Source organism: Schistocerca piceifrons, chromosome 1 (assembly GCF_021461385.2).
Source record: "Schistocerca piceifrons isolate TAMUIC-IGC-003096 chromosome 1, iqSchPice1.1, whole genome shotgun sequence".
Lineage (NCBI taxonomy): Eukaryota > Metazoa > Arthropoda > Insecta > Orthoptera > Acrididae > Schistocerca > Schistocerca piceifrons.
This window is the reverse complement of record NC_060138.1, coordinates 766253955-766281157: the sequence shown is the minus strand read 5'-3', so window position 1 is coordinate 766281157 and position 27203 is coordinate 766253955. Positions and strand designations below refer to the sequence as shown.

At 41.3% G+C, this 27203-nt stretch overlaps 1 protein-coding gene across 4 annotated transcripts in view; it reads right to left on the bottom strand.

Annotated features, from left to right (window-relative positions):
* Nucleotides 1-27203, bottom strand: part of LOC124712302 (ankyrin repeat domain-containing protein 17) — a 278433-nt gene that overhangs the window by 22766 nt on the left and 228464 nt on the right. For 3 of the 4 annotated variants that reach the window (XM_047242597.1, XM_047242618.1, XM_047242604.1), the window contains exons 37-38: nucleotides 18922-19038; nucleotides 10888-12212 (exon numbers count right to left, since the gene is read on the bottom strand). In XM_047242597.1, the coding sequence (XP_047098553.1) occupies nucleotides 10888-12212; nucleotides 18922-19038 (1442 nt within the window). The remainder of the gene's footprint in view (nucleotides 1-10887; nucleotides 12213-18921; nucleotides 19039-27203) is intronic. The other variant, XM_047242611.1, reaches the window with a different exon arrangement.

The window sequence follows — 27203 nt, the reverse complement described above, 5'->3', positions numbered from 1 at the left end:
AATGCAAAATTCGAGAAAGCAGCAACTGCAGTCAAAAAGAATTGGAAGTTTAATTTCAAAAACAAATTTGTACTAAACCAGGTGACAGTTACAATAATTAACAAACCTTATAAGATTATTTGATAGAAAAGCTAAAAACTAAGCCCCATATTTCAAACAAAGAGGATAAAATTAAGATTATCAGTTTACTGCCAAATTCTTGGTGTCGAGCAAAAATTAGAGTGAATTTAATGTGTCAGGATGTTTGGTTAAATTAACAAGGCATTTAGTAAAATAGCAGGGAGTACTACCTGCATAAGAAATGACAAATTCATTTAATCTGATAGATGAAAAAACAATCAAAAAGGTTATTAGGTTTTATGAAAACGACAGTAACAGCTGTTTGATGCCTGGCAAAAAAAGATTGTGTTACTCTGTAAGCAAATGCTACTAAGGTTCTAATGCAAAAACGTTTAATACTATGGTGATTTACATGAACTATTCAATGAATTCAAAAAAGAAAATCCTGACATTACAACCGGAGGGTTGAAATCTTACAAGTTAAGATGGAAATGCTTTATTATTGTAGGGGCATGTGGCGCCAATAATGTTTGTGTTTTATCACCAGAATCAAAGTTGTTGGTATACTCTGTTCATTATAAGAATAAACCTTATGGAAACAAACACAAACAACGACTGATCAGAAGCCATAGCACACTTACACTGGTGGTGTTACATTCTTGGAAGTACGTCCTAATTGCATATTTGATAACTTACGACTTAGTTACATTAAATAAAACTTTAAGATACACTAATGAATTAGCAATACTCAACAGTTTTCTTAACCACACTTTAGCTGTGTAGTTTGTATTGCAAAAATAGTGTAAAGTCACAGTTTATGTACTGTTGTGCTCCAATTGTTGCACTGTTAATATGCATAATGAAAATGGTTGTAGCTGCTCCGTGCTCCCTAGTAAAACACGCAGGTGGAATATGGTTATAAAGTGGCAAGAAATAGTTTGTTCTAAACGTTTTTCAGAAATTTATGCACAGTGGATATACAGTGGAATTTGTAATGTAGTAGACTGATTATCTGGGTGCAATTCATGGATTTGTGGTTCATGTCTTGCACTGGCCATCCCCCATAAGTTAAAAATTATACAGGGTGAGTCAGAAGTTACACCAACTGAAGTTCAAAACAATAGTCTGGTACGATGGAGTTCTTACTGGTGGGAATGTTTGTGTTGGTAAAGGGTGACTTTGTAAGAGACAAATAGCATGTGATAACCAAGCAATCATCTTTTAAAATGATGATTTGCAAGAGTTTTGCACCAATTTGTGACTGTTTATGAAACCTGGCTCCATCATTACACACCAAGATTTAAAATGGCTGTCACAACAATGGACAATGGCTTGTGAAAGTGCACCAAAGAAGGCAAAGAGCATGACGTGCACTTTGAATTGGTTCATCATCCACCCTGTTCACCAGACATAGCTCCAAGTTTCTTCTTCCTGTTCCTTGACTTGAAACTGTGGCTAGCTGGAAGGAAATTTTCAGCAAATGAAGTGATAGTTGGAGTCAATGGGTATTTTTCAAAGTCTGACAGAACCTATTTTTCTGATGGGATGAAAAAGCTGGAGGAGCACTGGTCCCAAGTGCATATCCCTCAACTAGACTTGGTCAAGAAATAAGGCGAGTTGCTTTTTTAACTGACTTATCAAACCGGCCCCATACTGTGAATTCCTGAAAAAAGACATAAAATTACAGATAAAGGTATAGGGTCAGATGATTGGAATGGGGAGAAGGTGAAGAACTTTTAAGTTCTAAAATCCACCAATGAGTTAAACGGATATTTAGGGTTAGCTGGATATTACAATTGGTGTTTCCCAAAGTTCACTAAGATTGCATGTTGACTACATAAACTGTTGAAGACCTGAGTGCCATACGAAGAGAGAGATCAGCAACGAGCTCCATTAGAAGAACTAAGAGAAATATTTGTAAATATTCCCACATTGAGCTAATCAGATTTCAGGCAACCATTTAAGTGAGCACGGATGCCAATGGAGCCACAGTGAGAACATTTATATCACTAGCGACGACAAGCATTGATTTTTTAATCGCCTATGCTTCACTGTCATTCAACAGGGCAAAAAGGAGCTATTCTGTAACAGAGTTAACTGTGTTTAGAGATCGTATGGGCTACAAATCAGTTTATACCGTATGTCTATTGGAAACGCTTTGCCATAGTAACAGGTCACAAGCCAATGACATGGAGTTTTTGTGTCCAAGATCCATCATACTGATTACTGATAGGGGATTGGGGCTAGAGGTATATTTTTATGGCATTGTGCACAAACCCAGAAAGCTCCAGGTAAATGCAGGTGCATTAAAGCAATTGTGATCTTATGATGTAGAGGACATACGTAAAAGTACAGGAAACAGAAGAGTGGTTACGGAAAATGAAGACCAGGAAGAAGAAAATGACGAAAAAAGGGAACTAAGAAAAAAGCAGAAAAAAATGAAGGAAATGCATGATAATATATTGGGTGGACATCAAGGCAAGCACAGAAATTGATACTGAATAAAGTGTTGTAAGCAGTGGAGACGGATGAAGATAATTGTGGAAGACATTATTAGGAAGTGTGACAAGTTTCACAGAAGAGCAAAACAAAGATGTCTCTAGTAGTTACAGACAGTGACAACAGCAATAAAAAAAAAATATAATGTGGACACAGTATGTCCGTTGCACACAAAAACAGCTGGAAATCTATGATCCTGACATTCCAAGATGACCGGAGTAAATTAACAGTGTTGTTGTTGTTGTCGACGTCTTCCTCTTCTTCAGTCCAGAGACTGGTTTGATGCATCTCTCCATGCTACACTATCCTGTGCAAGCTTCTTCATCTCCCAGTACTTACTGCAACCTACATCCTTCTGAATCTGCCTTGTGTATTCATCTCTGTTCTCCCTCTACGATTTCTACCCTCTAATACTAAATTGGTGATCCCTTGATGCCTCAGAACATGTCCTGCCAACCGATCCCTTCTTCTAGTCAAGTTGTACCACAAATTTCTATTCTCCCCCATTCTATTCAATAGCTGCTCATTAGTTATGTGATCTACCCATCTAATCTTCAGCATTCTTCTGTAGCACCACATTTCGAAAGCTTCTATTCTCCTCCTGTCCAAACTATTTATCGTCCATGTTTCACTTCCATACATGGCTACACTCCATACAAATACTTTCAGAAAAGACTTCCTGACACTTAAATCTATACTCGATGTTAACAAATTTCTCTTTTCATGAACACTTTCCTTGCCATTGACAGTCTACATTTTATATCCTCTCTACTTCGACCATCATCAGTTATTTTGCTCCCCAAATAGCAAAACTCCTTTACTACTTTGTTTCTCATTTCCTAATCTAATTCCCTCAGCATCACCCGACTTAATTCGACTACATTTCATTATCTTCGTTTTGCTTTTGTTGATTTTTATCTTATACCCTCCCTTCAAGACACTGTCAATTCCATTCAACTGCTTTTCCAAGTCCTTTGCTGTCTCTGACAGAATTACAATGTCATCGGCGAACCTTAAGGTTTTTATTTCTTCTCCATGGATTTTACTGAATTTTTCTTTTGTTTCCTTTACTGCTTGCTCAATACACAGGCTGAGTAACATCAGGGATAGGCTACAACACTGTCTAACTCCCTTCCCAACCACTGCTTCCCTGTCATGCCCCTCGACTCTTGTAATTGCCATCTGGTTTCTGTACAAATTGTAAATAGCCTTTTGCCCCCTGTATTTGACCCCTGCCACCTTCAGAATTTCAAAGAGTATTCCAAGACAACATTGTCAAAAGCTTTCCGTAAGTCTACAAACGCTAGGAACGTAGGTTTGCCTTACCTTAATCTATCTTCTAAGGTAAGTCATAGGGTCAGTATTGCCTCACGTGTTCCAAAATTTCTACGGAATCCAAACTGATCTTCCCAGAGGTCGGCTTCAACCAGTTTTTCCATTCATCTGTATTTTGCAGCTGTGACTTATTAAACTGATAGCTTGGTAATTTTCACATCTGTCAATACCTGCTTTCTTTGGAATTGGAATTATTATATTTTTCTTGAAGTCTGAGGGCATTTCGCCTGTCTCATACATCAAGCTCACCAGATGCTAGAGTTATGTCAGGGCTGGCTCTCCCAAAGCTATCAGTAGTTATAATGAAATGTTGTCTACTCCTGGGGCCTTGTTTCAGCTTAGGTCTTTCAGTACTCTGTCAAACTCTTCACACAGTATCATATCTCCCATTTCATCTTCATCTACACCCTCTTCCATTTTCATAATATTGTCCTCAAGTACATTGCCCTTGTATAGATCCTCTATATACTCCTTCCACTTTTCTGCTTTCCCTTCTTTGCTTAGAAATGGGTTTCCATCTGAGCTCTTGATATTCATACAAGTGGTCCTCTTATCTCCAAAGGTCTCTAATTTTCCTGTAAGCAGTATCTATTTTACCCCCTAGTGATATATGCCTCTACATCCTTACATTTGTCCTCTAGCCATCCCTGCTTAGCCATTTTGCACTTCCTGTCGATCTCATTTTCGAGACATTTGTATTCCTTTTTGCCTTCTTCATTTACTGAATTTTTGTATCTTCCGTTATCACCAATTAAATTCAATATATCTTCTGTTACCCAAAGCTTTCCACTAGTCCTCCTCTTTTTACCTGCTTGATCCTCTGCTGCCTTCACTATTTCATCTCTCAAAGCTACCCATTCTTCTACTGATTTCTTTCCCCCGTCTTGTCAATCGTTCCCTAATGCTCTTTCTGAGACTCCCTAACCTTTGGTTCTTTCAGTTTATACAGGTCCCATCTCCTTAAATTACCCGTAATTAACAGCAGCGCCAATCTAAAAACAGGACACCAGACAGTGGCAGAGAAATTTGCATAAGAAATTGTGTTGAGGAACAGAATTATGGCAGTACTGTTGACCGACAAGAGATTAAATTGTTTTAAGCAAAGTATTCAAGGGGGTATGTGAATTATAAAGGATCCTGAAGATCCACACCACAGCATTTCACCTGTAGACAGATGGGGCTCTCTAGAGAACATACAGGACACTGGTGAAATATTTACATATTATAAAAGAGGGCCATAGTAACTGTAATCAGTAGGTACATACAGTATTTTAGTATTTAATTCAACACCACATGGAGTGCACACCATTTGAATTAATGTTTGGAAGAAAAGTGAACATACCACTTATCCTACAGGAGGAGGAGGAGGAGGAGGACAGGACTGTTAGGCATATGATGATGATCATGTACATCAGTTGTGAAATTAGAATGCAAGAAACGCAGTGGATAGCATGAGAGAAGATAAAAGTAGTGAAGGAAATTGATGAGACACTATGTCAAGACAGAGAATCCAAGAATATTTAGAAAACGAGATAAATTTCTTTTGTATGTTGAGACTGTAAGCAGAGGTAATTCTAAGAAATTAGACGCAAAATTTTGAGGACCCTATGAAGCAGTTACAGTAGACCTGCCCAACATGACACTTAAAATATGCCTACAAATAAGCAGTACAAGGAAACTGACTGAAGTCTTATTAACGGCAAGAAAAGTCAGGAGAAGGTAGCAGAATGAAGGTTTTTTTTTAAAAAAAAAAAAACTTACCTCGTAGGCATTGGTCCTGCTATGAGGAGGATTGAATCACATGAAGGTGCAGTGGAGATACGAAAGATAGAAGACTTATCTGGAATTAATTACCGTCATCAGGGCAAGATAGAGAAACGAAGAATACTGCGAAGAAATTTATGTCTGAACCTGTGAATGCTTGACAAGAAACTCTACAGAGCAATCTGAGTAGGAAACAAGGCCATCCAACATTGCAGAGAAAGATTAAGCAAATTAAATATTTGTAGGGCAGAATGTAAACTAAGTAATGATGCTGACAGAAAAAGCCACACTGTAACAAACTGAACACTCAGTTCAGCAATTACCCACATACTGTTCCAGATCCAGAACAATATTTTCAAGTTCATGGGCAAAATCAGTGAAACACTATTTGGAACTCTGGGTTGGGTTGTTTGGGGAAGGATACCAGACAGCGAGGTCATCAGTCTCATCGGATTAGAGAAGGATGGGGAAGGAAGTCGGCCGTGCCCTTTCAGAGGAACCACCCTGGCATTTGCCAGGAGTGATTTAGGGAAATCACTTGGAACTCTGGATGAAGCAGATGTTTCATACTGTAAAATTCACAACATCGAAACGGAATCAAGACCTGAGAGTTCGCTGAAACTATCAAACAAACAAGTTGCCACAGTCAAACACTGGGCTGAATCGCATGGCAGATTATATCACAACTAATGAAAAAATACTAAAGAATGATATTCACTAAGGATGACATAGCACTACAGAGAGAGAGAGAGAGAGAGAGCCATGATCATCGTCATCAATGAACAGATCATACAATTAGCCTCACTATTTAAAGAATTAAGTAGCTAGTAAGTGCCATTATGCACGAACAAAAAGGAATCCTAATCCTAGCACCATGTATCTTGAGTCCTCTATGTAAGACAATCTCAGAAATGTGGAACTCCCTGTACCTTTACCAGAATCATATGGATACATGGTTTTAAAAATAGTAGATTTAGATGTCTTTGTGATGGATAACTTATTAGGATAAGTCATTAGCATTCCATAGTAGGAAACAAGGAGTACAATTTATGTACAATGCTACTACTCCATACCAAAACAAGAGATGATACATCTATATACAGCCAGAGAAAGAATATTAACTGTTAGACAAATCTATGGAATTCTACGCTCGGTTCCCAATAGACCAATTGAAATGCAAAGAAATTGTTAAGAGAACACAAGATATATGAACAGACCTTTGTAATACTATCCATGACCGTACAGGACGAGTATGAAGTCTAATAATTGCGAAGTAGGTGTATTTAAAAGAATTGCGCCCAAAAGTTAATTACCTTAGAGAAAAGTCTGTGGATACACCTTAGATACAACGAATGGCTGTACAGGGTGTCTATGTGGACAAAAAAAAAAAAAAAATTCCCGAATTTTTCCTGGATTTCCCGGTTAAAAACACAATTTCTCCCGGATGAAATTACGTGTAAAGCAGGTGAAAATACATACACGTGGTAAGTAACAGTATGCTTTCCCTCGGAGCTGTAAAACCTATCAGTCCTTTGAATCGTGAAGGTCTTATACCGGCGAAGGACGTCCCAGCACTTTAGGAAACGAAATCCAGGAAAAACAATGTGTTTGGAAATTTGTTTGATGGGAGACAATATGCACAGAGTTTATTTTCGTATTGCGAAAGTATATACACAAATTCCACAAATTACAGCATGGTAGCTTCCGAAACTCTAAAATAGAGATTGCGTTGAGCGATGCACTTTTGTCAGCCAGTCATAGCTCATGTCACTTGATCTCGCTAGCGAATGACGGCAGTTATTCGGAGCACGAGGCCTACGAGAAAGACAGGCCACGGCGTGTACCCTACGAAGGTAGGCCAAGCTCGCTCAACTCAGCAAAGTGCGTATCTACAGCGGTTAACTCTTAAGTAGATGTATATGTGCGAACGAGAATTGCATCGTCTATTGGCATCCACTGTTATTAGTCCTACAATGATAGGAAGTCTGTAGGCCTACTAACAGGCTCTAATTTGGCAATTAAAATCGTGCCAAAATGATTATCTGTTGCGTAGAAAAGTCGAGGTTTTCTGGCATGAAAAGACTTGTGACATTACTCAGTAACACATTATGCACATTTTTTTAAGGTCAATTACACTTTTTGCCATCGATCGCATAATTTTTTATCTATGTAAGAACAACATTAAATATGAAAACTAACTTGAAGCTCGGTCTTTTTTTAGCGTGTGCTACACGTTAAGTATATCAAATAAAAATGTGCCGGTAAAATTTTAAGTAGTGGCATAAATGACTTATCTTCTGGGCCCAACACTTTTCAGATGGTTGATCCTCAAAATGTTACGTTTTGAATGAGAGTTATAACACCCTGTGATTTAAGAAATTCACTGCACATTTTCACACGTAACATAAATCATCTTGCGTGGAAATTTCCTTTGAAAGTAACGCATCTCAAGCCACTATTCGTAATATTTACTGGTGATCTGTTAGAAATGTAAACAATTGTGAGGTCACGCACATTGAATGCACGTTAGTTGTTACGGACGTACTGCATAATCTTCGACCTAAAGCCTTTGACACTTTACGGTGGTGGCAAACTGGTCTGTGCATTGTGTAAATTACCCATTTTCTATGCAAATAAACTTTTATTTTGGTGTTATTCCCTGATTTGTGTTTCATTGCTGCAGTATTATTCAGCAGTAATGGACTAAAGTTCTTTGTAAGAGTATCAGATCTTACACGTCAAACCTACAAAAGAATGAGATTTTCATTCTGCAGCGGAGTGTGCGCCGATATGAAACTTCCTGGCAGATTAAAACTGTGTGCCCGACCGAGACTCTAACTCAGGACCTATGCCTGGCAGAAGTAAAGCTGTGAGTACCGGGCGTGAGTCGTGGTTCGGTATCTCAGATGGTAGAGCACTTGCCCGCGAAAGGCATATGTCCCGAGTTCGAGTCTCGGTTGGGCACGCAGTTTTAATCTGCCAGGAAGTTTCAAACCTACAAAACTAACTGAAATCTAAAACAATGAAAAATCCCGGAATTCTAAGAAATTCCGGGGTTTTTCCGGGATTTGTCCCGGATGAAAAAATTCCCGTGTTTTTCCCGGATCTCCCGGGCCGTATACACCCTGTTGTACATAAGCCAGTATGAAGAACGTATGACTATTTTTTGTCAGGAACAGGACTCCAGCAGTATTTATTCGCAAAGAATGGATTTATAATATTCCATACAAACTGCAAATGTTATGGATCACAGGTGTATATCCAGCCGAATACACTAATACAAACCAGTACTACTAAAAGGGACATTGTGAGGAAGTATTACAGTGGAAATTGATTGTTGTGAAGGTAAACGTAAACATACCAGAGACAGTGGTTGTGAATGTTAAATTTGTGTGTGTGTGTGTGTGTGTGTGTGTGTGTGTGTGTGTGTGTGTGTGTGTGTTTCGGAAAAAGGCCTTTTAGCCGAAAGCTTATCTGTTTAACTATCTTTTTGTTTCCTCTGAGTCTTACGACTAGATAAAATCTTCTTAGTTTTCAAGCTGCGTCAATTGCAATAAAATTCTCAAGCTTTCGAAGGCTAGCTCTACCATCGTCATCAGGAGTAAAACGACTGACTGTCGAGGCTAGTACTATTTCCCGCTTACATACTTACAGTTATGGCCACTGGCTCCTATCAGAGTGGACTGAACCGATGCATGCACAGAAGGTGAGTTGGACACCTCACAGCAGCTCTGGCCCTCTGCAGGACTGAGTGATATCAGGTGGTGTGAGGGGTTGGCGCCACGTTTGAAACCGCTGCTCCCACATCCCTACAAGTGTTAAGCATCTGTTGTTGGCTCCTTTTGACATCCAAAGATGTACCATGCCCTACTCAGTGCGTAGCCCTTGTCTCTGGTGAAATTGTTGCTGTTCATTCTAATCTCAGCCACCTCTTTTATAACGGAGTCCCATTATGTTGATGCATGAACAGCTGTGCGAACTGTCCGACCTATAGAGATACTGCCGCACTCACAAGGCACACTATACTGCTATGTCTTCTTTCACAGGGTGCAACATATCTCTTATCTTGGGGTCTGGCCAGAACATTGGTCTCAATCCATGTCTCTGCAAAACACGTCCTAGTTTGCTGCTTTTTACCCCACAGTATGGCAGGAAAGCCGCCGGGTTTGATGCTAGGATGGACACCATTCACGTCATCCATGAACTGCTCCAGTGTATTTTCACTATGAGGTCGTATCAGGAAGGTGTCATTGATGTACCTAAGGAAGCAAGACAGTTGCAACACTGCAGAGTTCAGAGCCTGCTCCTCAAACTGCTCCATGAAGAATTCCCTTATAAAAGAGGTGTCTGAGATTAGAACGAACAGCAACAATTTCAACAGAGACAAGGGCTACAAACTGAGTAGGCCGTGTGGCAGGCTTTGGATGTCAAAGGTAGCAATGGTGGATGCTAAATACTTGTAGGGAGGCGGGAGTGGCAGTTTCAAACGTGGTGCCTTCCCGTTGCACCACCTGACGTCACTTGGTCCCGTGGCAGGCCAGAGCTGCGATGAGCTGCCCAACTCTGTTTCCACTCACGGGTCGCTTCAGCCCTCTTTTATTGGTACCAGTGGCCGTAATGATAGGTATATAAGCAGGAATTAGTGCCAGCCCAGCCATTCAGTAGTTTTACTCCTGACGACAAAGGCAGAGCTTGCCATCGAAAGCTCGACAATTTTAATGGAATTGACTCAGCTTGAAAACTGAGAAGATTTTATCTTTTTGTTGTCCCTATTTGTGACTCAGCACCTCATATGTATGGGGAGTAGCGATCCATCCTTTTCTTAATATTGTCATTTCTCCATCCTGGAGTTTCCAGCGTTAAACTCTAAAGTCCGCAATTTGTAAGTTGGTTGTTACATTTGGCAGGAAGTTTATGCAGTACAATTCACAACAAGACCACTCTTAAATACAGGTAGCCTATTGTCAAAAATGACAAGTTATGAATGTGTGCACTATGTTTTGACTATCATCATTTGAATGTGTGCAAAATTTGAAGTACTGCATGGTAAAGAGTTAAAAACAAGTGGAGTCATGTGTGGTAAGTGTTGGAATCCACATTTTAACATATTTGAGATGCTGAGATAGAGAAGTTATATGACATGAAATGGTCATTAAGAAACACAAAAGTATATACAGTATACAGGGCAGATACTATTTTTATTACTGTACTTTAATTAAACATTCTTACCTTTGTGAAGTTGTCATTGAACAAAGAGTATTCAAGTGGAGCAGCATTTGGGGCTGCAACAGAAACCTGCTGTGTTTCTGGAGATGGCGGCTGAGCTTGTTGGTGCTGTGCTTGTGTCAACTGCTGTTGCACAATCTGGTGTTGTTGCTGTTGGTGGTGTTGGTGTTGTGCCTGCTGCTGTTGCTGGTTGTGGTGGTGATGGTGGTGGTGGTGATGCTGCTGCTGCTGCTGCTGCTGCTGCTGAGATGACTGTTGTTGCAATGATTGTTGCTGTTGCTGTTGTACATGGTGATGCTGCTGTTGCTGGTGGTGGTGTTGCTGTTGGTGGTGATGGTGTTGCTGCTGATGTTGCTGCTGCTGTTGGTGCTGTTGTTGCTGTTGCTGTTGCTGCTGCTGATGTTGCTGCTGCTGCTGCTGATGTTGTTGTTGTTGTTGCTGTTGGTGGTGGTGGGGCTGCTGCTGCTGCTGAGGCTGAGAAATTACCTGCTGCTGATGTATCTGTGACTGCTGCGGAGTCACTGGAGGTGGGGGCGGTGGAGGTGCTAGTGAAGTCTGCTGCTGACCACTCTGTGTCACGTTTTGTTGCTGTTGACACTGTTGTGACATCTGCTGCTGCTGCTGCTGTGGTGGTGACTGTTGTACTGACACTGCTTGCTGTGGCTGTGGTGTACCAACACGTGCAGTAACTGTTGTTGAGGCCACTGTCACCTGAGACTGACTAGCAGCAGGTGCCGCCACTGAAGCACTGGTTGCTGGTGTGGTTGCTGATGGAAATGGTGCCTTACCAGGTGTGATCTGAAAACCACCCGGTTGTGGAACTCCAGGTACTTGTGAGCTGGAAGCTGAAGTGGTGTTCGTGTTGGTGGCAGTGGTAGTGGTGGTGGTACTGGTGCTGGTGGTAGTGGTGGCAGTAGTAGTGGCAGTAGTAGTAGTCATCGTCGTTGATGTTGCTGTTGTTGACTGCTGAGTGGAAGGCCTATGATGCTTTGGAGAAGCAGCTTGCTGCTGCTGCTGCTGCTGTTGGTGGTGATGGTGGTGCTGTTGCTGCTGCAACAATATAGAAGTTTGGCTTGCTGCCGGTAATGAAGTAGGCTGAGATACCACCCGAGATAACTTTGTTGAACTTGGAAGTCCTCCAGGAACCTGCAGTGGTGGTGCCTCTGTTAGTTTTGCTGCAAATGTCGGTGGTGTACTGCTACTAGCTGCTTTTGATGTGCGGCCTGATGTCATGATGGCTGAGGTATATGACATTGTAGTTTTTGTATTTGAAGCTGCAGCCATCTGAGCTGCAGCAGCAGCTGCAGCCGCAGCTGCACGTTTCTCTGCTGCAAAAAGATTTAAAAATTACATTTATTACATTTCATCGGATCTAACATTCACTACTTTTGAAATATTTGACTACAGTATAAAGAAGATAAAGGGAAACAGAAATGGACATTACGCAACAGTCTGATAACCATTCAGAAATTTCCTTTCACTATTAATTTCCAATCAAGCCTCCCCTAGCCCGCCCCCAACCCATATCTTACAAATAAAGTCAGTTTCCTTCTCTCACGATTGAAAAATAAAGGAAGAGTGAATTTAAATGAAATGATATTGAGACTATGCTAAGCTACTGGTCAATATGGAAATCTAACGCCTATACTGAGGTAAGGGCCTAATGGAGAGGGATATACGTATGTGCTGCACCAGATAATTTGAATGCCATTCTTGACATATTCTAATTTTAACTGTGTCTACTGTTGGGTTTAATGATAAATGCTGATTCAGTCTGACTTGTTTTCAATGTCAGTTTAAAATCTCTTAAGTTCCCAACCAACTCATCTGTCACAGCCCAAGATCATCAGTTCAAGGACAACAAATATGTCTGCTTGTGTCTGTATATATATATATGTGTGTGTGTGTGTGTGTGTGTGTGTGTGTGTGTGTGTGTGTGTGCGCGCGCGCGAGAGAGAGTGTATACCCGTCCTTTTTTCCCCCTAAGATAAGTCTTTCCGCTCCCGGGATTGGAATGACTCCTTACCCTCTCCCTTAAAACGCACTTCCTTTCGTCTTTCCCTCTCCTTCCCTCTTTCCTGATGAAGCAACAGTTTGTTGCGAAAGCTTGAATTTTGTGTGTATGTCTGTGTGTCTGTCGACCTGCCAGCACTTTCATTTGGTAAGTCACATCATCTTTGTTTTTATATATATATATATATATATATATATCTAAAAAGAAAGATGATGAAACTTACCAAACAAAAGCGCTGGCAGGTCGATAGACACACAAACAAACACAAACATACACACAAAATTCTAGCTTTCGCAACCAATGGTTGCCTCGTCAGGAAAGAGGGAAGGAGAAGGAAAGACAAAAGGATATGGGTTTTAAGGGAGAGGGTAAGGAGTCATTCCAATCCCGGGAGCGGAAAGACTTACCTTAGGGGGAAAAAAGGACAGGTATACACTCGCACACACACACATATCCATCCACACATACACAGACACAAGCAGACATATATATATTATATAAACGCTGGCAGGTCGATAGACCACAAACAAACACAAACATACACACTCCCGGGATTGGAATGACTCCTTACCCTCTCCCTTAAAACGCACTTCCTTTCGTCTTTCCCTCTCCTTCCCTCTTTCCTGATGAAGCAACAGTTTGTTGCGAAAGCTTGAATTTTGTGTGTATGTCTGTGTGTCTGTCGACCTGCCAGCACATATATATATATATATATATATATATATATATATATATATATATATATATATATATATAGAGAGAGAGAGAGAGAGAGAGAGAGAGAGAGAGAGAGAGAGAGAGAGAGAGAGAGAAACATTCCACGTGGGAAAAATATATCTAAAAACAAAGATGATGTGACTTACCAAATGAAAGCGCTGGCAGGTCAATAGACACACCAACAAACACAAACATACACACAAAATTCAAGCTTTCGCAACCAACGGTTGCTTCATCAGGAAAGAGGGAAGGAGAGGGAAAGACGAAAGGATGTGGGTTTTAAGGGAGAGGGTAAGGAGTATACCCATATCATTAATTTGAACCCAACAATTATGTTTGTTATTGTCACTGTTGCATTTCGAAATCTTTTCTGCCGTCTTATTTTCTCTCTCTGTTTTTGCCACTAGTTTCACTTTGTATTCACCTTCTCCTTTTTACCGTAATCTACTATATAATTTTATCCCTCATATATACTCAATATCGCTGCTATAAAATCCACCGTTTCTAGTTCACAAACAGTTCCTTTCACCTATTAAACAACCATTTCGGCTGGTTCTAATAACTTTTGCTTTATTTCCATTTCCGTTTTTCCCACATCACTGATCATTTTTAGCCGCTTCCCACAGGTTTTAACGTCATTATCTCTTTGTCAGACAATTGTTAGCCTCATTTTCATAATCTTCCACCACAAAACCACTCCTTTTAATACATTTACACGCAGTTTTTTCGAAATTTTCCTGAATTTCTCCACCCTAAAATGTGTTTTGGCGGCAACACAACCACCTAACCTTTGTGCACATCGTTGTCGACCAACCCAAGTTCACCACAGGATCAACATAGCCCAGCTTTAACCAACACTTTTTCGTCTTTTTTCACACCAGATCTCCAGTTGCTTTCTAGTTCCACCTTTATCTCTCCCCATATATTTTTATTTTCATTTTCATTTCAGCCTCATGTTACACATTCCACCTTCTAATACCATGTCACCCCCACAACACCCCTACAATGACCCCATTAAGTTTTATTTACATTCCCTCCGCAAACATGCCTTCGCCCTAGCCAGGTTATGCTCCCATATTTTATTTTCTCAGGCTTGTCTGACATTTGGCATTACCCCCAAAGGCCTCACACTTAAAGTTCCCATCTCTGGCTGCAACCCTTCTTTCCATCAGTCCCTATACCAATTCCAAACTGAACAATCCATTGCCCTCACCCACCTAATCCTTCACCTTCACATCAACTCAGCCAATGAACACACCCATCAACTCCTATCCTTAATAAAAGTCCACAGTCTTTCCTCTCCCACATCCACACCGGCTGTTCAGAGCATCCTCCTACAGGCCAACCGCAAATTACGAAAGCATGCCACTGTCCACCTTAAAAAAACTATCCAATCTCCTGGTTTCCCACCTCCAGAAAGGCAACTCACTCACCCTTCACAACCTTTCCAACAAACCTCAACCTCCTCTCATTGCACACAAACCCAGTCTCTCCCATCTACTCAATCTCCCACTTCCAGCTCCACTCCCTCCAAAACCTCAAAATTCCAATCAACACAATCTGGAACCACAACACCCTAATTCAGTAGTTAACCTTTCCTTCAAACCCCTCTCCCAATCTGAAACCTCTGTCCTATCCAAAGGCCTCACCTTCAGCCCCACTCCCAGATTCAACCAAACAGCCCTTGTCAAAAATTTACTGTCCTACACTCGTATTCTCTGCTGGAAATATCACTTTGCCACGAAGAAAAATGATCCTAATACTACTCCCAATGATCCAAATCCCCAAGACACTATCCAAATTGAACCCTGCCTGGAACAGTTCCATCCTCCGTCACAGCGGGACCCACCTCCTCTTCCTCAAAATCACCCTCTCCAAACCTTACAGGAATTTCTCACTTCCAGCCTTGCCTCTCAATCCTCCTCAAAAAACCTTAATCCTACTCCCAACATCACCACTGCTGAAGCCCAGGCTATCCATGATCTGAAGGCTGACCAATCCATCGTCATTCTTCCGGCGGACAAGGGTTCCACAACCGTGGTACTTGATCATCGGGAGTATGTGGCTGAGGGACTGCGTCAGCTTTCAGACAAAACTACATACAAAGTTTGCCAAGGTAATCCCATTCCTGATGTCCAGGCGGAGCTTCGAGGAATCCTCAGAACCTTAGGCCCCCTACAAAACCTTTCACCTGACTCCATCAACCTCCTGACCCCATCGACACCCCGCACCCCTACCTTCTGCCTTCTTCCTAAAATTCACAAATCCAATCATCCTGGCCGCCCAATTGTAGCTGGTTACCAAGCCTCCACAGAACGTATCTCTGCCTACATAGATCAACACCTTCAACCCATTACATGCAGTCTCCCATCCTTCATCAAAGACAACAACCACTTTCTCGAACGACTGGAATCCTTACCCAATCTGTTACCCCCGGAAACCATCCTTGTAACCATTGATGCCACTTCCTTATACACAAATATTCCGCACGTCCAGGGCCTCGCTGCGATGGAGCACTTCCTTTCACGCCGATCACCTGCCACCCTACCTAAAACCTCTTTCCTCATTACCTTAGCCAGCTTCATCCTGATCCACAACTTCTTCACTTTTGAAGGCCACACATACCAACAATTAAAGAGAACAGCCATGGGTACCAGGATGGCCCCCTCGTATGCCAACCTATTCATGGGTCACTTAGAGGAAGCCTTCTTGGTTACCCAGGCCTGCCAACCCTAAGTTTGGTACAGATTTATTAATGACATCTTCATGATCTGGACTCACAGTGAAGAAGAACTCCAGAATTTCCTCTCCAACCTCAACTCCTTTGGTTCCATCAGATTCACCTGGTCCTACTCCAAATCCCATGCCACTTTCCTTGACGTTGACCTCCATCTGTCCAATGGCCAGCTTCACACGTCCATCCACATCAAACCCACCAACAAGCAACAGAACCTCCATTATGCCACCCATTCCACATCAAACGGTCCCTTCCCTACAGCCTAGGTCTTCGTGGCAAACGAATCCGCTCCAGTCCTGAATCCCTGAACCATTACACCAACAACCCGAAAACAGCTTTCGCATCCCACAACTACCCTCCCGACCTGGTACAGAAGCAAATAACCAGAGCCACTTCCTCATCCCCTCAAGCCCAGAACCTCCCACAGAAGAACCACAAAAGTGCCCCACTTGTGACAGGATACTTTCCGGGACTGGATCAGACTCTGAATGTGGCTCTCCAGCAGGGATACGACTTCCTCAAATCCTGCCCTGAAATGAGATCCATCCTTCATGAAATCCTCCCCACTCCACCAAGAGTGTCTTTCCGCCGTCCACCTAACCTTCGTAACCTGTTAGTTCATCCCTATGAAATCCCCAAACCACCTTCCCTACCCTCTGGCTCCCACCCTTGTAACCGCCCCCGGTGTAAAACCTGTCCCATGCACCCTCCCACCACCACCTACTCCAGTCCTGTAGCACGGAAGGTGTACACGATCAAAGGCAGAGCCACATGTGAAAGCACCCACGTGATTTACCAACTGAGCTGCCTACACTGTGAAGCTTTCTATGTGGGAATGACCAGCAACAAACTGTCCATTCGCATGAATGGACACAGGCAGACAGTGTTTGTTGGTAATGAGGATTACCCTGTGGCTAAACATGCCTTGGTGCACGGCCAGCACATCTTGGCACAGTGTTACACCGTCTGGGTTATCTGGACACTTCCCACTAACACCAACTGTCAAAACTCCGGAGATGGGAACTTGCCCTTCAGTATATCCTCTCTTTTCGTTATCCGCCAGGCCTCAACCTCCGCTAATTTCAAGTTGCCGCCCCTCATACCTCACCTGTCTTTCAACAACATCTTTGCCTCTGTACTTCTGCCTCGACTGACATCTCTGCCGAAACTCTTTGCCTTTACAAATGTCTGCTTGTGTCTGTGTGTGTGCGGTTGGATATGGGTGTGCGCACGAGTGTATACCTTTCCTTTTTCCCCCCTAAGGTAAGTCTTTCTGCTCCCGGGATTGGAATGACTCCTTACCCTCTCCCTTAAAACCCACATTCTTTTGTCTTTCCCTCTCCTTCCCTCTTTCCTGATGAAGCAACCGTTGGTTGTGAAAGCTTGAATTTTGTGTGTATGTTTGTGTGTCTATCGACCTGCCAGCACTTTCGTTTGGTAAGTCACATCATCGCGAGCACATTGAACACTGCATTATGTGAACAAGTTTAACACTAGGCTCATTTTATTTTCTTAAAATGCAACAAAATGCTAGTCAGTATTTGAATTACACTCATTCTTAAAAAATTTAACTAGTCCAGTTTACATAGTTCCTATCAATGCACCTTGAATGGTGCTTGTATAGAAAAACATTTTTTTATGTTCACTTTCAAGGAGACCACTATTTTGGTCACATGACCTGAGAAATTACATAGCATAGTACCCCAGAAACAAAAAGACAAAAATATGACACATAGGGTAACTAGGAGACAAAAACACGTACATAAGTGCAAAATGTAAGCCCTTATACATGATTTCTCTCAGAAGATACACACTGCTGTCTGCAATTGGCATATTCATCATCTATCCATAATTTTATTTCTTTTATTTGTGTTGACAATGCTGTGTTAGGAGTGTCGTGCTTTGGTTTGAGTTTTTTTATGGGTTGGTGCAATGCAGTGAAGACAAATACACTGTTACTTCAGTTTCACATTTCCAGAATTAATGTTTTCCTGCTGTTTACATTGTTTTATTCGTTCCTTCAAATTTTCTATGCTCGTAAAGTCAATCTGCATCTACTTGCATACTTCCATAATTATAAATTTCTCATTATTTACACTTTAAAACAATGTTCAGGGAGAGAAACAAAACAAAAAGCTGCATAACTGACATAGAAGGATGCTGGCAAGGCATTTGTCTGTCAAGTAATGTTTACAAATATATGGAGTTAACTGTCTTATGCCGTAACATTGCCATCGTAACAATAACTATATAGTATGTAGCACTGCTCATAGTTATTGAATGAGCTGTGCTAAATTTCAGTGTTAGATCGAACAGGTGGAAACTCAGCAATGCTAAAGTAGTGCTATGAAAGCACCTCACAAAACTAACTCGGCTCAGTGACATGAGAGGTAACTGTGGAGGTTGTAGGAATTACAATGCATTTGCCTATCCCAATGGCTTTAAAAATGCTACACACTATTACATGTGCTCAACAAAGGTTTTTCTGAATTATTTTTGGCATTATTAAATCTCACAGACTGTGTTGCACTGAAGAGAGAATTTTTGTTTTTTATAATGGACCCTGTACCTGCTGCAACATGGCGTGGAGCTGTCCCTCTTGTTACTGGAGGAGGAAATGATCCACTTAATTTTGAAGCTGATGCTGACCGCAAAGAAGTGAACAGTGGTACCGGTGCACCTACAACTGTAAAACAAAAACAACAAAATATCAAATAAGAAGGAAAAACTATACACAAGCTATATAGTTGGACTCCATAGTGTCAATAGTGCACAACACTAACTGAAAATATTATTTGCACTGGAACTGCATCGTCACAATTAGCAGAGCAATCAAGAGTTATTTGGTGCTTCACTTACCTACAGAAAAACTCATTCAAAATCCATGACAGATTTTCATAACATATGATAAGAATGCGTGTTTAATGTCTATGCACACTATTAAAAATTCTCAGAACAAACTGCAATTTTCCTCAGTTGATTAACATTCCTTTCCTATTACTAACATTCGTTGTCAATGTCTTTAGCATAAAACCGATGTAATTAGGAAGGGATCTTAATTGCAACACAAGAAGTTCAATTTGTTCGTACTTTGTTGCACACTTTTCCTTGTACCCCTTTTCCTTGGTCGCTGTATTTCAAAATATGAGCACTGTGTCGCAGTTATTGCAGAGTCATTGCTGTGGCAATCTATTCGATTTCAGTGTTTTCATTTTATTACTGAAGAAAGTCAACACACGCACACTACTGTATTTGCCTGAGTATAAGATGCCTCTGATTATAAGTTGACCACCCCATTTTTTTCTTCATATTCTGACTAATCAAAATTTCAAACTGTGTTACTGACAAAGTATCTGCCTGAAAAGTTAACACTATAGCTATTCTCAATGTACATCATTTATTGACTGTCTACATTTTGATAACAGAAGGATAGCAGACCGTTTTAGTTTCTACATGTTTCACTTACTAACCTACTCATCTGTGGTATCATTATTTTTAGCCACCACCACCACCACAGCATGGCTGTGAAATTTACATCTTTACTGTCACAAATCTTTGTCTGTTTCTTCTGAATATGCTGTGATTTTTGAGATGTTGGTTACCGTGGTACCTGAGAACACAGCTGTTTTTATCTGAATACATATCAGGTTTCGCTTCTAAACCAACATGAGAATGTTACAATGTATGTTGCTTTCAAACATATCATCTGCCTGCTGATTTCTCATTGTCCATGTACAAACAAGCTGACACACCCCCTCTCATTCCTGTCACACCATGGTGACCACTGACAATATTGTTGTAAGAAACTCTTCCGTATGCCATTGGCTTCCATCTTTGTCTGCATAAATGAATACTCTTGTTAAGTATTAATATAATTTTAAAGTAATTTCAGTTCTGGCCACAAATGGATACAGGAAAACTGCAGTTTAAATTTGGCAGATGTTCCTAAAAAGCTAAAGTATGTGGTATGGATTCCCACGGTTGGCAACACAACGTAATTTGTTACCCTCTCACTAACCCCCTCCCAGCTCTCATCCAATTCTTAGCCAAGCTGGTACCTCTGTTCCTCCTCTGTGCCCGAGCAACTGTGAAAAATAGACAGTAATATCTTCCAGGGAGCAAGTCCTATGACACCTGTTCAAAAAATTCCGGAATATTCGTAATTTAATGCCAATGGTGTGTTGGAACAAAATGTGGCTGACATCCCTGCCACCCTTGTGTTTGATGTGTAACTGCAAGAAGTTTCATTGTTGTATGTCTGTCAGTTATTATTCAGTGCTGTGTTGAGTAGAATGTCGTGTCACACAGTTGCAAATTTCAAGGTGGCAGAGTTAGAGGAGCAATGCGTCTGCATTAAATTTTGCGTGAAACTCAAGTAAACCTTTACAGAGACGCTCCAAATGATGCAGAAAGCCTACGGTGATGAGTGCTTAAGCCATACAGAGTGTCATGAATGGTTCACATGGTTTAAAAGTGGCTAGATGGAAGTTAAAAGATGACCCTTATTCAGGATTCCCTTTTATGTCTACTGCCGACACTCAGGACAGGAGTGTCAACAAAACTGTGCGTGCCAACTGAAGCCTAATCGTCCAAGGGACTGCAAAAGAATGTAACATTTCAGTTGGAGCCTTCCATGAAACCCTGACACAGCATCTTTGAATGCTTCATGCTGTTCAACCCATGACTCATTAGTCAAGACCAGAAAGAGCTTCACACCTCCCAATCTGTGAAGAGCTTTTGGATCACACAAATGTGAATGAGATGTTCCTTAAGAGAATCATAATCGGTGATGAGACGTGGATCTACGGTTATGATGTTGAGACCAAGGTTCAATCTTCACAATGGGTGGGGAAAAGTTCTCCAAGACCATACAAAGCTCGTCATGTCATGTCAGGTCAAATGTCAAAACCATGCTAATGGTTTTCTTACATTCATGGCTCTTGCATCATGATTATGCACCCGCACATTTTCCCAGCCCTCCAGCCCTTACAAATGCTTCAAAATAAATTTGCAAGGGACCTCCACAGCCAAAACCTCATGTACAAATGTAAGACGATCCCTATAAACTCTGTCAAACAATGTAAAAATGTTAACCTCAGCAGCAATAGTTTAATTTGCAAATATAAGACAACCTTGTATTTTTCAAATGACGAATTGGGGAAAAAAAGTGCCACCATCTTATAATTGGGTAAATACGGTATATTTGCAAGCCAATGATGTAGTGCCTACCTCACAATCTTGAAAGATTTTTGGGTGAAAAAATAAACTTAGCATGTAACTGAAGAAGAATCGTATAAATTTTGTGAACCAAAGTGCTGTAAAAATTATATATCATGTGTGTGAAATAATGCCTGAGTGTTATGTGGCAGCTGTTAAAAGTAAAAATTAGTAATTCAAAATGCCTACATGAGGGCATACAACAATCTAAAATCTTGGAATAGTGGCATGTCCACAGATGGTATTTAACTTACATGCCAGCTGTTGATTAAGTTTACAATAGCAGACAGCATTTTCATCTTCATGTATTACTTCTTTTATACATATTTTTGTGGCCCTGCACAAATTTGTTTTCAGCTCCAACGTTTGGGTTCGTCTTCCTTGTATTTAACTTTTGTCACAGCTCTAATGCCAGAACCTGCACTATAATATTTATACCCGCCCATATGATTTCAACTGATGCCATGTTTAAAACTGTGCAATTATGCTGAATTTGTGGCATCCTGCACGAACGGTAGCTCACAGTGCAACTATACAGAAAGCCACAAGCTGTTGCAATACATTAGTTACGTCTGTGAACCTGGCTGAACACTCCACACACACCAGCTGACTAATCACAAATGCTTGCTCTTTGTTAACACTGCCTAGAGCTGGGGGGAGGGGGAGGGGGGGAGAAAAAAAAATGAAGTACAGTAAACCTTGCTTTTATGTTCCTAGAATTACTGTTTTCCCACTATTTATGACATTTTTCTCACTCCCATAAGATTTCCCATGTTCATAATGTTAATTTGCACCTGATTTTACATCAATATACAGGGCGTTTCAAAAAGAAAGAGCAGATTTCAAACATTTATTTCTCAAAAACTACAAATGATAGAAACACAATTCAAACGTTTCTTGTCAGAGAAAGGTTCAAAGTTTTTCAATGGTCCGCGCAGAAGTTCCATGCAAATCCGGAGTGGCGCTGGCGTTTGTTTGTAGGAAAATGGCGACGACACCACAGGAACGATCATTTTGTGTGCTGCAATTTGCAAAGTTAGAGTCCATTGTTGGTGTGCAACGTGCATTCCGCCGTCAATTCAACAAACAGCCGCCTCGTCATAAGCAAATTTATGAGTGGCATCACAGATTCGTAGAAGATGGTTGCATCTGCAAGCGAAAAAGCACGGGTCGTCCACGCACATCGGATGAAAATGTCGAGCGTGTCCGTGCAGCTTACGAAAGGAGCCCTAGAAAATCCACGGCACGGGCAAGTCACGAACTAAACATGTCTAAAACAACGGTATGGCGCGTTCTGAGTAACCGTCTGCACATGAAGCCGTACAAACTGCAGTTATTGCAAGCATTGCGTCCTGACGACCACAACAAAAGGTTCGAATTTTCAACTGCAATTCTACAGGACATGGAAGAGGACAATTTTGCCGAACGATTAATTTTTTCAGATGAATCAACGTTTCACATTTCTGGTAAAGTTAATCGGCATAACGTACGAATTTGGGCGAGTGAAACTCCGAGGGACGTTATTCAACATGAAAGAGACTCACCAAAGGTTAACGTCTTTTGTGCAATTTCGGTAAACAAAGTTTATGGACCTTTCTTTTTCATGGAGAAAACTATCACAGGAACCATTTACCTGGACATGTTAGAAAACTGGCTATTTCCTCAACTTCAGGAAGATTCAAATCACTTCATCTTCATGCAAGATGGCGCCCCACCACACTTCTCTGAACCTGTACGACGGTACCTAAATAACACCATTCCAGGACGGTGGATTGGAAGAGCAGGAGCACAAGATCAATGTCATCGTCTGTGGCCTCCCAGGTCACCAGACCTTACTCCCTGCGATTTTTATTTGTGGGGGTACATAAAGGACTGTGTTTATGTCCCACCTATGCCCGCTACTCTTCAAGAGGTACGACATCGAATTGTTGCGGCCGTGAATTCGGTAACTAAAGACCAGTTGCGTCGTGTGTGGCAAGAAATGAGATACCGGTTTGATATTTGTCGTGTAACAAATGGTGCTCATATTGAGGTACAGTTTTGATATTTGTTGTGTAACATTTGGTACTCATATTGAGTGAAGGACCGTTGGAATTGTGTTTCTATCATTTGTAGTTTTTGAGAAATAAATGTTTGAAATCTGCTCTTTCTTTTTGAAACGCCCTGTATTTACAATTCTCTCACAATTTACACTTTATGAAAAAATGTTTGTCAAGAAAAAAGTGACATAAAATGGTACTGGCATGATGTTGACCATCAAGTAGTGTTTACAAGCATTATGGGGAATGGTTTCCTGACAACAAGATGTTCTACTAAATGGATTTGGAGTAATAAACACACAAAAGTTAGTGCATTTTGTCGTTTCGCCACTTGCAGCACTAGCTAACACCTTCACTCCCTTTCTTTTGCTCAAATGTTTCTAGTTTAAACACAGCACCAATTAACATAGTTTTTCATGCTGAACAATCCATGTTTTGAGAATTTATTCTTGTTGCTATATGCAGTATTTACATATGTATTTTTTGTGATGCATAAACAATGTAAGTGGCAGTTTGTGCCTGTGTAGTTTTCTACATAACTGAGGCGGCACAGTACCTGATAACCTCAAAAAGATAACTACAGTGCAAGAGACGTAGAGCAACACATATGCTAACAGCACATAAAATACTCGTGTAAATATTTGCACTTAACAACAAGATAAAATTCTCGAAACACGCTCAACTACACACGGAAAAAAATCATAACTGGCGCAATGTTTCATTATTTAAATAATAAATAACAGCTGCAGGCTTTCCAAAACAATTGGTTATGACGTATAACATTGAGTCAAAAGTTTCTACTTCTGAGACAGTTCTCATTTTCCATTATATCTGCAGTTTTTATTAGATAATAAGTCTTTATTAGATAATAAGTCCTTGAGAAGTATTTTGATGCCTATTACGTATAAATACATAAAGTGCGAAAATACAAGGGGGGTATCATACATGTAACTTTCACAGCTTACAACACTGTCTCGCACATTTTTCCATTTTCCCCACATTTTACACCATTTTTCTGTCCCTTGAAAAGTGTAAAACTGGGGTTCAACTACCTCTAATCATGCACCTTCTAAAGTAGTATCCCATGATCAATCTAACTTCATACACCCTTACATCACGCCTGTTACCAACAACCTATCCTATTATACACTTGCTTTTTTTTTTTTTTTTTTTTTTTTTTTTTTTTTTTTTTTTTTTTAGTTACACAGGGGGAAACACTTCTTAGAGTAATATCCTCCTTTCCCATAAGCATCCCGAACTCTATCTCTGCCAGTGGCCGTGCTCCACGTGTCACTTTCAGCTTCTTTTGTTTAATTACTTATAACCTGATCGACTGTGACAGAATAACAATACTTGTAACGCACATTCAAATCAGAGTTTCCTTTTGTTTGTGGTACTTTAATGTGTGAAGCACATTTTTCTGAAAGCGATGACTTAATGCCTTCTCCTACAGTAGCTGCCTTCGGCATTATTCAGAACATTAATTTGCCACATAATTATTTGAAGAAGAATCATGATCTCACATAATGCCCGACAACTGGTCTGCATGGAAACTTGATGTAAAATCATTTCTGTTGTTGACTGTGATGAAATTATAAAGAACAAAATTGTTTCAGCTAGGAGTTCGCTACTCAAAAGTTGTTACTGTATGACAAAATTGTGACAGTGCTTCCATGCAAATAGCAGACTGATCATTGTTCACGGATGGAATATGAGCACACGTCTCTCAATGCAATTGTTTCATACTTATGATATGGCAAAAGTTTTTCGAGAGATGATACACCCTTTCAGATCCAATAACACATGTGAGAAAAAACATCTGATGGATCAAGTGAGAATCACTCGAATATGCATTAATGAGCCAAAACATTATGACCACTGGCTTAATGGCATGTTGGTCCACCTTGGGCATAAAATACAGCAGCTATTTTCTGTGGCATGGATATGGCAAGCCACTGATGTGTTTTTGGAGGTGTGTGGTACGAGTTGTCTCTGCAAAGATCATGCAGTCCCTGTGCGTTACAAGCCACTGATCTACGAGGCACAGAGCTGGTGTATGATAGCATCCCAGATGTGTTCAATGAGGTTCCGGTCAGATCAATCTGGTGGCCAAGACATCAACATGAATTTGCTATCATGCTTCTTAAGCCCCTGTAGCACAATTATAGCCCTGTGACATGGATAGTTATCTGGCTGGATGGTGCCATCACTGTTTGGGAAGACACCAAGCATTAACAGATGCAGGTAATCCTCAATAATCTTCATACAGCCCATAACTGTGGTAGGTGCCTTCGATTACTATCACAGGTCCAATGGAAGCCTAAGTGATTGTCCCCTTTAGTGCGGAACTTTCCCAACAGTCTGTGTCCTTGGTCTGATGCAGCATGTTTCGAGCAGATGTTCACCTGGATGACAACATATCCGGACACGACCATCAACCTTGTGATCCTGAACTCAGATCAAATCTCTATGATCTTGTGACCACTATAATCATAACAGACCATGTCTATGGATCAGCAAGGGAATATGTGCAGGTTATCTGCTGGTTTTTTTTTTTTTTTTTTTTTTTTTTTGGCGCACAACTTCAATGGTCATTAGCGCCCTGACTACTCTAAGAATGCACCGCGAGGCACAAGTTGACAACAACAACTAAAAGGGAAAACACGATAAAAGACAGACTGACAGGCATAGGAGTAAAAAAAAAAACATCATCAAATGTCCGTAGCGAAGTTTGTCAAATTGATAAAATGGCATCGAAAGTATTAGGCAGGTTAAGATCGAGGCGCAGTGTGTGAAGATCTGGACAGGACATTAAAATGTGTCTAACCGTCAGCAAGTGCCCACATGGGCAGAACGGCGCCGGCGCAGCCGTCAGCAGATGGCGATGGCTGAACCGGCAGTGTCCAATTCTTAACCGGGCCAAAACGACCTCCTCCCGCCGAGAAGGGCGTGAGGAGGACGTCCAAGCCACGGGAAGAGGTTTTAAGGCCCGAAGCTTGTTGTCGGTAAGTGCAGCCCAATCGGCATGCCACAGCGACACAATGCGCCGACAAATGACCCTGCTAAAATCGGACGAAGGGACACAACAAGAAGCTGTCCGAGGCTGGAGGACCGCAGCCTTGGCCGCGGCATCTGCAGCTTCGTTCCCAGGGATACCGACATGGCCAGGAACCCACATAAAGCTAACCGGAGAACCGACGTCCACCAGCTGCTGAAGAGAGCGTTGGATCCGGTGTACGAAAGGGTGAACCGGGTACGGATCACTGAAACTCTGGATGGCACTCAGGGAATCTGAGCAGATGACATAAGCAGAATGTCGGTGGCGGCAGATGTAAAGAACAGCCTGGTAGAGGGCAAAGAGCTCAGCTGTGAAGACCGAACAATGGCGATGGAGCCGGTATTTGAAACTTTGTGCCCCGACAATAAAGGAACACCCGACCCCGTCATTGGTCTTAGAGCCATCTGTATAAATGAAAGTCATGTTGATGAACTTCGAACGAAGTTCCAAAAAACGGGAGTGGTAGACCGAACCGGGGGTGACCTCTTTTGGGAGCGAGCTGAGGTCAAGGTGAACGCGGACCTGAGCCTGGAGCCA